Below are 13,623 nucleotides of genomic sequence, written 5' to 3'. Positions count from 1 at the left end.
CCTTTCTCTACTCCCAGGTTGTAGAGTGATTCACCTATATCTTCTTTTAGTACTTGTATTTTAATTATTTCTGACTCATTTGAAGTTTTTGTGGGGCATGTGAGTCTTTTATTTCTCCAAAAGCCTATCCAGTTGTCCTGATATCATTTATCAGAGTATCTCTTTGCCCAGCGATTTAAGATACTGCCTTTATCATTTACTAAATTTCCATATGTACTTGAGTCTATTTCTGGACTTTCTACTCTATTTCAGTGATTTGTCTACCCAAATGATGGTACAAAGTGCCACAGTGTTTTAATTATAAAGGCTTTGAAAAATGTTTTACTGTCTGGTTGTTCTAGATCCCCTCCTGGCTCTTCCTTTTCAGTACTTCTCCAGATATTCTTGGATTTTTTTTTTCCATATGAACCTTAGGATCAATATGCCAACCTCCAGCAGAAAAAGATTGTTGGCATATTTACTGGGATCACAATAAGATTGTAAGTTACCTTATGAAGAACTAAAATTTTGATGACATGTCCTATCCGAGAAGAGAGAAGCCTTTCTATTTGCCTGAGTGTCTTGCATCTTTAGGAGTGATTTATAGCTTTCTTTGTATAGGTTTTGCACATTTATCTTTAGATCAACTTCACTGAGATTCACATACACTAAATACCATTCATTTAAAGCTTACAATTTAATGAGTTTTGACAAGTGTACATACCTCTGAAACCACTTCCGCAATTAAAATATAGACTATTTCTATCACTTCCAAAAGTTTCTTGGTTTTGTACATTTCTTCTTAGATTTATTCCTAAATGTCTTTTTCACTGATATTATAAAAGAGGTTTTCCCCATTCGTAATATATTCTAAGGGTTAATTATCACTTTTAAGAAGTTACTCACTTTTGACTGCTAAACTTATATCCCAATATCTTACTGAATTATTTTAGTTAGTTTTGTGATTAAGTCCCCTGAGTTTTTCCACATATACTGTCATCCTATCTTCAAATAGAACTTCGCTTTTTTCCAATTCTCATGTCTATAACTCTTTTTCTTTTTCAAATTTCGTTGGCTAACCTAGCCAGAACAATGTAACAGTCCTGGAGATAGTGGGGTTCATTTGCTCTATTTCTGATGCTAGTAGAAATGCCTCCAGTGTTTCCCCATTAAATAACCATTTTTAGAATTGAGATATATATATTGTATCTAGAACTATCAGATTTAGCAAATTAAGATACAGGACACTCAATGAGATTCTAATTTCATATGAACAAATAATTTTTAGTACATATATTGTTCATATGTGTTTATCTGGCCCTTAATTTTATAATGTTAAGGAAGTATCCATTCATTGTAATTTTCTTTAATATTCTTATAGAAAATAAGTGTTGCATTTTTCTGCGGAGGTAATCAGATTATTTTTCTTCTGAGACCTATCAGTAAGAATCCTATCCAGATCCTGATCCACTTGGTATCAAAAAACCAGGTCATGGTGTGTTGTTCTCTTAATGTGGTTTAGGAATTTATCTGTAATACTGCATTTAAGATTTTTGCATCATATAGGTCTGTGGTTTTCTTTTTCTTTCTTTTTTTTTTTTTGTGTGCTACCATTATCAGGACCAGGTATTCATGTTATACTTCCACCACTAAAAGAGTTGGTAACTTTTCCATTATTTGCTATACTCAAACAATTTTAAAATACTGGGACTATCTGGTTTCGCAAAGTTTAGCTAAATTCCCTTGTGTAATCATCTAGGCTTAATGTCTCTTTGTGCTTGTTATTTCTCAATAGCTTTCTCTATTTCTTCATCAAAATTCATTGGTTTATGCTTTCTGTCTCTATTCATAATAATTTATGTAAACGGAATCCTCCTAAAAAATCTTCATTTTATCTGGGCTTCTAGAAAGAAAACTAATACTGGCAAAACACAAACCTATCCGCTCATATAAACTTCCTCATAATTCATTGCCTATGACTGGCAATTAATATGAGTAATAATATTAATATTATTAATAATGTAATACTAATATAATAATAATAGTATTAATAACATAGCATCTAAAATGTAACTAGGAGGGAAAAAGGTAATTAAGGGGAAAAACATAATTAGTTTTCATGGGAAAATGTCTGCCCAGGTTTAGCTCCCATTATTTGTTCATAATTGCTGCAATTCTGCCACAGAGTGGAAGGTCCATAAAAGTATACAACAAACCCCAAGATATTGTTACCCACCTATGCTGGTAGAGGGTTAACTCTTATTTACCCAAGAGTGCAGTCACATTTGCTATTGCTACCTCCTCAGCTTTACTGAAATATACTTGACATATTGCTGCTTCTCTTCTGAAAGGGGAGAATGAAATAGACACATGTGAATGGTTCAGCTTTCGTATACTCCTTATATGTTGATATGTGACACAGTTTAGACTGAGATAAATATGTAAAGTTTTGGCAGTCAAGGCGAGTTAATACATTAGCAGTATAAATTATGATTTTCATATTTTATTGAAGAATCAGGAGAAAGAAGAAACATCTCATTATTTCTCAAAACAAATAAAATGAAGCCCAACAGAATAACAAGAAGAATAGGGGAGTTTAATAGACTTTGCTAAGAAACTGATAGATCATTCAAGCAGACAAAAATTCATTAGAATTAAAAGAACCTGAAAATGTAAATTAAAAAGCCTCACATAAGAGAGTCCTTTACCCAATAAATAGGAATATTTTGAAAAGACACTTTTAAAGCACAAAACTAACTTTTATAAAAAACAAATGAATGCAACATATTTGAAAAGGGGTGTACAATTCATAACAATTCTCAAATCATCACACAGATAAAATCCACTAATATCAATGTAATTAAATAAGAAATCAACAGTAAAAGATGGCAAAAACCAATACATTTGAAAGAAAAAAAAAACCACAAAACTACCAACTAACCCCAGAGCTAAAAAGGTAATAATAAGAGAAATTATAAATCTTTAGAACTAAATGACTATCAGAATACCTAAATATCAAGAGGTTGGTAATTCAAATGACACTTCGGGGTAAGTTTATAGTTTTAAATGAATTTATTTAAAAGAAGATATCTTTAAATATTTAGAGCCAGGGTTACTTAAATTATGCTTTCTATTTCTTTAGATGTCCTAACAAAATGGATAAGAACATACTCCAATATACACAGAACTTGTCTGTGGCAATGGCAATTTTCTAAACTTGTAGATATTTAATGAGATTATGTGACAACATCACTAAGTTAACAAAATACATTTCTTAATTTCAAAAACTTCCCTGCTTTTACTATTTTTAAATTAAATTATAATAGTAATAGTACAAGCATCATAAATATTTTAATTTTTCTTGATGTAAGAGGTAGTTTAGTACTTTCAATTCTAGTAGTTTACTGTTTTCTCCTCTTCTATACAATTATGCATTTTCATTATTATAATTTCTGAAGGAGGCCATGAGAAAGCAAGGTTATCTGAGGTTCCAAGGTATTACAAGGTTTTTTTCTTGTTATGCTTATTGTCTTCATATTTTCTGAAATAAAAACAAAAAACCTGTAACATGCAGAAATAACATTCACAAAGATGGCATTATTTTCATGAAAATTTTTGAGAATGATGTTCTTTCATTATTCTGTCCTTTTAACAAACTTTCCCTTTATAAATAGAGAAGATAGTTTTACATTGGCAAAATACATGATTCTTAAGATGTATTATTAATATTGTCCTGGTGTTAAAATTACTGAAAGTAGACTTCTATCACTGGGATACCTGGGAAATCCATATTGTTGGATTATCATTAAAGCCAACAAACTGTTATAAATAAGGTACAGATATTTTTAAACATTCACTTTATTTTAATGTTTATAATTTAAAAATATAAATACTGAAAAGATTTAGTATAACTAAGTAAAGACATAATATCTTTTAACACTAATATATGAAAGAAAATCCTAAATATAAAATTAGAACTGAAGAAATTTTGCTGTGAATATGAGTACTACATTTCACATGAAATTAGTTTTGAACTTCTTATTAGTCAAAAGGAACAAAATACCCACAACGGGCAAAAGGAATCATGACAATTCTTTGGGAAAGAATATCTTTTTTAAATCTCCAAATTCTTTTAAAAATTTTTTAAAAAAATTTATTTGACAGAGAGAGAGAGCACAAGCAGGGGCAGAGAGGGAGGGAGAAGCAGATTCCCCACTGAGCAGAGAGCCTGACACAGGGTTTGATCCCAGGACCCTGGGATCATGACCTGAGCCAAAGGCAGATGCTTAAATCGACGGAGCCACCCAGTTGCCTCTCTAGCTCCAAATTCTAAGAGAACGTCGTCACATGTATTTTACATAGAAAAGAAACATAAAACTTGAAATAACGGTTTTGAAGAAAATGCAAATATGCCATACATCATTCTTTAATAAAAGTCAAAACCATAAACTCAATTCAGTTAGAGCATTTTGATGGGAAATATCTATCTACTTCCTTTCTTTCCATCACCTGCAACTAGGCATACCGAATGTAGCAACAGCAAAAAAAAGAACGGGTCATACATAGATTAAAAAAAAAAAAAAAGTCATTGTTCAACTAAATTCAAGGTTAAGTGGGGTATCCTGTATTTTATCTGGTAATCCTACTTCTAACACCTCAAAACACTTTGCCCCTTGATCAGTACACTCCAGTAAAACAAAAATAACTTTTCATATAGGATGAAGCACTAGCAAATTATAGAAACACACTATTTTGTTGCTTATGAACAGAAAAACTTCAAGTATCTTTATTAGGATTTACTTATATTAAAGAGGGAGAAAGAGAGAGTTGGGGGTGCTCCATCCCAGGACCCTGAGATGATGACCTGAGCTGGGACCAAGAGTCAGATCTTAACTGACTATGACCTTCGCATGCCCCAAAACTTTAAGTGTCTTATCTGAGTTTTTAGAAATTATTCATACAGAAATATTTCAGTTGTTTCTAAAATAAATTTCTTTTATATTTATTATAGATTAAGAACATGAAATGATAACGAACATTTAAACGAATGACATAGGCAAATTTTTAAAAAACTAAAACCCTAGGAAATTTATCACTAAGAAAAATTTTTTGTTTATTGAATTATTATTTTTGAGCTACAAGCTGGATGAATAGAAATAAACCAAACTATTTTTCTCCTTAATGAGCTATAGAAAATTTACCTTACATTTTAAAGTTTTATGAGAAGTGTAATATATAATTTAACTGGTTAAGGAACAAATTTTACATAAAAATTTTTTAAAGAGGTAATGAAATGAATATTATGGAAAGCGTAGCAACACTTGTTGATATGTTGGACATAGTTAAAGAAAGGAGGGGAGGGGTGCCTGGGTGGTTCGGTGGGTTAAGCATCTGCCTTCACCCTGGTCATGAACTCAGGGTCCTGGGATCGAGCCCCGCATCGATTCCCTGCTCGGCAGGAAGCTTGCTTCTCCCTCTCCCACTGCTTGTGTTCCCTCTCTCGCTGTGTCTCCCTCTGTCAAATAAATAAATAAAATCTTAAAAAGAAAAGAGGGTGACATTTATTTCACTGGGGTCATGAATGTAAATTTTATTTTACTTAATAAAATTTAAAATGGAAGAAAGTTGAAATATAATATCCAAACTCTTGGTTCTAGGTGATGGACAGCTAGACCCCATTGAAATGATAGTAAGTGAGCTGAAAAGATGTAACTCCAAACAATGTAAAGAATGAAAGGGGCTCTCAGCTGAAGAGACATTTAATTAAATTAACGAGACATAAATCTGATGGAAAAGTGGGGACTAACGGGTGGAGCCGAGAAATCTGTGACCTCGGCACCAGGAACGGGCTAGAATGGAGACAGCAAATTCGATGAAAGATGGGAGCCAAACTAGGGCTAGCCCTGGAGAAGGAAGTGGGTCTGTGGGAGGAGCACCCACAATCCCCAAGAACAGCAAGGGCTTTCGGCCCCAGGCAACTCACATACAGTCTTCTCTAAGGAAAGTGAATGTGCTGCCTGGATGTACTAGCTCAGGCAGTACAAAGCTCTCTATATTTTGGCATGTTGTTGCCCCTTCTCTCAAACCACTGGGAAAACAAAACAGGAAAAAAAACCACAAAAACTCCAACACAAAACAATCACAACCTAGCCATGCACATACTGTAAAACAGAGTTTACAAGCCGACAAATTCTACCCAGTTACCAAAAACTTTCAGGAACTCTCATTCCTTTCAATTTTATAAAGGAATATGAAGATGAATGCAGTGTCAGGGGAGGGGAGAGGAGGAAGAGGAAATAAATGACTCCTATTACCACCAGACCATCAAGAATCACTAAATATTTGAGGAAAGGGTGCAACCTAACAGAGACAGATCAAAACAGAAAGGGAGATTGATCTGAAAAAACAAAAAACAAAAAACAGCTCATTCAGAATACAGAGGAGAACGTTTAAAATCTTTCATGAAAGGATCTAATACTCTGAGATTTGAGGAAAATTATACCAACAAAACAAATAGGTGGTAGGGAAAAAAGGAACAAAATAAGAATAAAAAAATTCATAAGAAAAATCAGTCAAGGAACCCATCTAGTACATAGAAAAAACAAGTGACAGAAATAGTAGAAAGGGGCACCTGTGTGGCTCAGCCGGGTTATGATCCCGGAGTGCTGGGATAGTGCCCAGAGCCCCACCTCTGGCTTCCTGCTCCATGGGGAATATGCTTCTCCCTCTGCTTCTTCCCCTGTTCATGCTTTCTCTAGCTCTCTCTCATGTGCTTTCTTTCTCTCAAAAAGATAAATAAAATCTTTTTTAAAATAAAGAATAAAAGCTATGACACATAGGAGATCAATTCAGTAAGTTTAATATTTGATTATTCTTTCAGAAAAGAGAACTTAGAAAAGGGGCAAAATAATTAAAGTTATTAACATGTTATCAACTGAATTTTGTGTCCCCTTCCTCAAATTCATATGCTGAAGCCTAATTCTTCAGTGTATTTGGAAATGCGGGCTTTGAGAGATAATTAGTTCCAGAGGGTTCATGAATGAGTTTAGTGCCTTTATAAGGGGATAAAGAGACTAGAGTTTTCTCTACTCTTGGCCATGTGAGGATATAGTCAGAAGACAACTGTCTACAAACCAGGAGGTGGGCTCTCATCAAAATCCTCCATGTTGGCAGCCCCCTGATCTTGGGATTTCAAATCCCTGGAACTGTGAGAAATTCTTGTTGTGTAAGCCACCCAGTCTGTGGTATTTCTGTCACAGCAGCTGACACTGACTAAGACGTAATAAAAGTGAACAAGTATCTGAGCTAAATATGCATCTGTACTGCAGGAAAAATAATGTGGATAAATAAAAACTCGTAGCATAAGCGTACTATTTAGTAATATAAAGAAAATTATAAGAGGCATTTAAACCAGAAATGATGAAATGTCATTGCCTCTGGTGAATGAGATAAGGCTGGGGAAGTACAAGGGGTTGTTGCTTGTTGTTATAAGCTCCTTTTTATTCACTTTTAGCCAGATCTGGCCATATTGCTTGAAAAATATAAACAAAGCTAAAAATTTTATATGATTAAATTTTATTCCATTTTGAAATACAGCCTTGGAAAATAAAAGGGGTAATCTATTCTCCAACTCTTTCCTCAGTTTGGAAACATCTAATTTTAAATATCTAGAATTCTTAGCAAATAGCTCATTATTTCCCTGAAACTGTTTTGGATAGGGAAATGTGGTTGCAATGGAGGATGCTGAAGGCATTTCAAATTCCTAATGTGGGAGGGAAACTATGAGGTGGTGGGGTGGTCTTCTTGTTCTTGAAGGAACAAAGGGAGACATTCTGAAAGGAGCGAGTAAAAGAGAAAGACAGGTGACTGAGAGCACAACAGATAAAGGCTCCCGGGAAATTTACCAGTTGAGCTACCTTCTTCAAGCTTTTGTCCATCTCAGTCCCATTAAAAAAGAAAAACACCTTTTAACATGATGCAGGTCTAACTGAAACACATAGAATGCAGGGTTATCTTCATGGAAATGGTGCCACATGTCCTTGAAGTGGTATATGTATAAATAATGCATACTTTTGATTATATATTATATGCCCCTTTTACTATTGAAGTGTCAAAAGGTAATTCAGCATGAACACACTCCCATCCATACAAACCATGCAGACGGAATGTTAAATGGGAAGCAGATGAGGCTGGGTTAGAAGGGGAAGAATTCAAATTCCAAACCACATAGGAGCCAGCTAGTAGAAAGGTGAGCGTGGCTCTAAGGATGACCCAAGCTCAGAGCTGGTGGTTACAGGGGAACAGGCAGGGGCACTGGAAATAGTTGCAGAGTCACAGTTGGAACATACATGCTTATGCCGAGCAGCAGACATCAAATGACCTTTGCCCAGCAGGGCACAGAGTACAGGTGTTTGTGAAGAAGAAAACCAGACCCAAAAAGAATGGGTCTTCCCTACTCAGAAGAAAAGCTTCTGCACAGAATGAGCCCTGGACTGCCCATTCCTCCCATAAATACTAGAGAAAGTCTACAGAAAACAGACTCAACATTCACAGACAAAACAACAGAGAGTTTCAATAAGTAAGAAACAAAATTTAAGTTTGAGGGTATGTGAAACACAAGCAGCAGCAGATCCTAAGAATCTGAGTTCAGTCAAGGAAACAGATGCCACTTGAGGTATTTGGAAGAAAGAAATCTGCTTCATGCAGCTAGAGTGAACTAGAGGTGAACTCAACTCTTAGAAGAGTTACGGGAGCAAATGTCAAGAAGCCACTTCTGGAAACTGGAAATCCTCAGCAGAATATCGGGCCGTTATGAGAACCCTGGAAGCCAGGAGAAGCCACCAGGGATCTCAGCTGGCCAGGCAGCAAGTGTGAACTCAAATTCCTGTCTACAGCAGGCATCTCTTGCCCTCTTGGCCACTGTCTTCCAGGTCTACTGAGAGTACCTCTCACTGACAACCTAACGCAGCAGTCTGTGAGGGAAAGACATTCTGTGAGGTGTACTCCCCCAATTTTACTGTGAGAAGCAGAGAGTGGAGAGGAGGACGACAATGATGTAGAATTAACAACAGACAATAAGTATAAGAAGCAGTTAAAATAATGAATTACACATATACTATTATACTACTGTTTAAGTGTAAATTAATTTTCTCTGAATGCTAGGAAGGATATTGTGTATATAAAAAGAATCAACTGGAAATCCTGGAAATTAAGATTTTATTTTTGGAAGTTAAAAAACAAATGAACCAAAAAGTGAAAGTTCAAGAATGAACCAGCAGGGTGCCCCATAAAGATGATGAATCAGATGCAAGTATTTACTTTCACTCTTTCTAGAAATCACACTTAACCATAAGGGCCAGCTGAAGATGCATGACCTTACAGACAGAATGGCAAAGCAGACAATGGCAACCAAATGGAGGTGTGAGAGAGCTGTGTCTCAAGCTGTCAGTGGGGAGCAGAGAAGCACAATCCCAAGGGCAGAACCCCCTCCTACTGCTAGAAACAGGGGTGAAGAAGGGGTAGAACTAAGAGGATGGGTTGCAAGTCGCAGTGATGGGTAAAGCTCTAAATATCCTCGGATCCAGGTGATGATCTTTTCTTCACTCTCAAAGGATAATTCTCTGAAAAGGCAAACATAGGGTATGTATCTAGACTCAAACTAGGGTAAGGATAATAACGATAAATGGGACAAATAGGGGCACCTGAGTGGCTCAGTCCGTTAAGTGTCTGAGTCTTGATTCTGGCTCAGGTCATGATCTCAGGGTCGTGTTTTCAGGGTTGCGAGATCTAGTCCCACATCCGGCTCCACACTTGCCAGGGAGTCTGCTTGAAATTCTCTCTCCCAGTCTCCCTCTGTGCCTCCCTGCCCATAAAAAATAAATCTAAAAAAAAAAAAAAAAGAAGAAGAAGGAGGAGGAGGAGAAGAAAGCAGAATAAATAAGTAAATATTGACAAAGTGAACACCGAAAGCCCAGCTATCTTTGCTCACTTGTCTCCCCGATTCTCTAGCAAATTGACTAGCCCATGCAGCAAGACTGGGAGGCACTAACACAGGTGATTCTCTGGGAAAGAACCTAGCCACTCCGACCCTGACAGTGAAACTGACAGGTTCTGCCATGTGCTCAGAGCCTCCAACCAGCTTTCTCCATTTGAACGTACAATCTATATCACTACATACATGAGGAAAACCTTCAGCAACTTGAAGAACAGAGACCAACAACAACAAAAAACAACTTGGAGGAAATAGAAACTATGCAGGAAAAAGAAATTTTTAAAAATCTTTAAAAAAAAAACTATTAAAATCCTCAGAGGGTTAAGTGGAAGTATTTCAATCATAAAATAAGAACTGAGTGTTGAAAGAGGGGACAATGGCATTAGGAGCACAAAAGGGGTTCTTAGATATTAAAACTATAATAACAAAAACAATAATCAATCAATCAACGAAAACTGCCCTCCCCCCAAAAAAGCACTAATAAAAAGGATTTAAGATGAAATTTATAAAAACTTTCAGAAAGTGAAGCAAAAAGAAAGATAACAGGAGGGAGAAAGTAGGGGAGAGAGAGAGAGAGAGAATATCAATCCAAGGAATCCAACAGTCAAAATAGGGATCCTTAAAAAGAACATAGAAAATAGAGGAGAAAATTTATCAATAAAATAATTTGCAAATATTTTCCAGAATCCAAACATGAGTTTTCACATTAAAAAGCTCTACCAAATATGAATCACAATCAATAAAAATAGACCCATCATCATGAAATTGTAGAACCTTAAATACAAGACAAATATTAAAGGTTTACAGATGGGAAAATTGTTCTTATACCAAGAAACAGGAATTAAAATGGCTTTAATTACTTTTCATTGGTTACACTCTTGAATACCTTCAAGAATCAGAATTCAGATTTCTTTGCCTAGCCAACCTAACAATTAAGTTTGACAGACTGTAGTTATTTCAAGATGTTTTACTTCTCCAAGAATTCACTTCCTACACAGTCTTTCTTAAGAAATTACTGGAGGGTGTGCTTTACTAAACAAACAAGTAGACCAAGTATGATACAGATTTGGGATATAGAAAACAGGAAAATCAACCCCCGGGTTCTTAAGATATCTTCTAGAACTGGTCAGAAGGCTGAAGAAGAGGTATTTTTCAAGATTAAGAAGGAGTAGGAATGCAGAAAGCACTTGATGATATTCAACATTTATCCATGATTTTAAAATGTTTGAATATACCAAGAACAGATTTAGATAATTCACAGGGAATCTAAGGGTGAATTAGTGATAAGTACATTGAAATAAAATCAATTTAAAACTCCAAAAGAAGAAAAAAATAAAAATAAAAAAAAATAAAACTCCAAAAGAAGAGGCAGCTCGGTGACTCCGAGTGGTTGGGCAACTGCCTTCGGCTCAGGTCATGATCCTGGAGTCCCAGCATCGAGTCCCGCATCAAGCTCCCTGCTTGGCAGGGAGGCTGCTTCTCCCTCTTCTCATGCTCTCTCTCTCTCATTCTCTCAAATAAATAAATAAAATCTTTAAAAAAAACCTCCAAAAAAAGTTGTATAATAAAGGAAAAATAAAGGATATTATGTAGTTTAAGTGTAAACAGCATTTATACTCTCATAAAATCACTGAATACTGAGCTAACCACTGACATAACTATGTGGACAGAGTGGAGTTTGGGTGGAGTGAACTCTATCAAAGTTAAAATCTTTCATTCATTGAAAGAAAACGAAATTTAAAAAATGAAAGAGAAAGCCATAAGATGAGACTTGCAGTCAGACTATATATGGAATTATAACAATTCAAAAATAAACAGGTGAACAACCCATTTTTTAAATGGTCAAATACTCAATAAGACACTTCACAAAACATATACATACATTTCATTAAAATCTACATTTTGTAAAAATCTATGTATTTTATATATGTACACACACAAGCAACTAGCAATGATTCTCAACATCATTGGTCATTAAAGAAATGCAAATTAAAATCATAATGAGATATCAGGATCTGCTGTTTCTAGTATTCCATACAAATTGAATCATACAGTATATAGTCTTTTGCATCTGGCTTTTTTCATTTAGCATAATGCAACTTCAGAGATTCATCCATATTGTTACAACTATTGATAAGAATGAGCCTTCAGGGGTGCCTGGTGGCTCAGTTGGTTAAGTGTCTGTCTTCAGCTCAGGTTATGATCCCAGGGTCCTGGGATGAGCCCAGCATTGGGCTCCTTGCTCAGCAGGGAGTCTGCCTCTCCCTCTGCCCCTCCCCCTCCTTCACCCCTTGCTTGCATGTGCGTGCGCTCTCTCTCTCAAATAGATAAAAATCTTAAAAAAATGAGGCTTCAAACTCAAATCTATTGCCTCCAAATTCATTGTATGTCTACAGTATATGATAAAAAAGGAAAAGAAAATGCTTATTCATTCTTCTAAAACAAAATATTAGTATATCAGAAAGTTATCTGTATATGATTTTAAAATACACAAAACACGATTATAAATTAAGGCCAACAAATACCTGATAATTTTCTATATATCAATTTTTATACTTACTATTTTATACTTACTATATTATCAAAGGCTTAAATTTTTTTATATGATATAGTCTCTTATCCACTATGAAGTAAGTTGAGAGCTAAGACTAATCCTTATTATGCCATTTTTCCCAAAGAATGATGTTCGCCATTTTTCCCAAAGAATGATGTTCATCATTTTTAAAGAAGGTATTTGAATTATGAAGCTCCTAATAATAAATATCCTGTTAGAAAATTTTAAAATAATATAATTAAATAATTAATATATATAATTAAATAATTTTGACAATTAAAATAATATAGATTTTGAAAATATACAATCACATTTGACATATCATTAAATTATTATTTATTTCTATTTCACATGAGGTGAGGTATAAAAAAGGAAAAAAGCTAGATTATAATATCAAACTATGAATGATTAGATAAATATTCTAGTCTGTTGTGAATTTACAAAAGGTAAGGTTAAAATAGCTTATCCAACAAAAAATATAATAGAAGAAAAGAGTCCCATTATAATAGCACCAACAAACAGAATGGCATAGACAGTTTCTTTCTGCATCACCTGCAGCTATGTTTTATTTATTTTCATGGTGTTATTTGTTGTATGAACATTCATAACAGTTAAATTTTCATTATTCCTGGCGCTTGTTTGTTTTGCTTAATGAACACTTTTAATCTAGAATTTCACTTTGCCTAACTGCTAACAGCTAACATTTACTGAATCCACACTATGCTTCAGACAGCGTTCCAAAGAGTGCAGTGCAATAAACACATAGTGATAAGGAGTAGAAAAGGTGGAAAGAGGGCAGGTCATAAAAAAATGAATGAAATGATGGGAGTATGTGTATGTGCATTTCTCTCATTTTAATTGACAAAGGGTTAAAGCAATCACTTGCTTTGTTGTGTGAAGAAACTAAGAAGGGAGAGATTACAAAGGTGGGAAACATCTTAAAGATGATCTAATTTAAACTTCTCTTACAGATGAAAAAAGCACAGTGTTAGGGCTTGCCCAATATCATGTACATAAGCCACCGTTACTAAAACCTAGTTGTTTTGACTCTGAAGTCTTTGCTGCTTCTGCCCTACCAAGATGTTAAGTCAATTACAAA

At 34.9% G+C, this 13,623-nt stretch overlaps 1 protein-coding gene across 1 annotated transcript in view; it reads right to left on the bottom strand.

Moving 5' to 3' along the window:
* Positions 1-12,618: 12,618 nt before the first annotated feature.
* LOC111148892 (MGAT4 family member D) overlaps positions 12,619-13,623 on the bottom strand; it is a 42,989-nt gene continuing 41,984 nt past the window's right edge. Inside the window, exon 12 of the mRNA XM_022505674.1 lies at positions 12,619-12,720. Within this exon, the coding sequence (XP_022361382.1) occupies positions 12,619-12,720 (102 nt within the window). The remainder of the gene's footprint in view (positions 12,721-13,623) is intronic.

Source organism: Enhydra lutris, unplaced genomic scaffold (assembly GCF_002288905.1).
Source record: "Enhydra lutris kenyoni isolate GAN:26980312 unplaced genomic scaffold, ASM228890v2 scaffoldscaffold21, whole genome shotgun sequence".
Taxonomy (NCBI): domain Eukaryota; kingdom Metazoa; phylum Chordata; class Mammalia; order Carnivora; family Mustelidae; genus Enhydra; species Enhydra lutris.
This window is presented reverse-complemented; position numbering and strand designations above follow the sequence as displayed.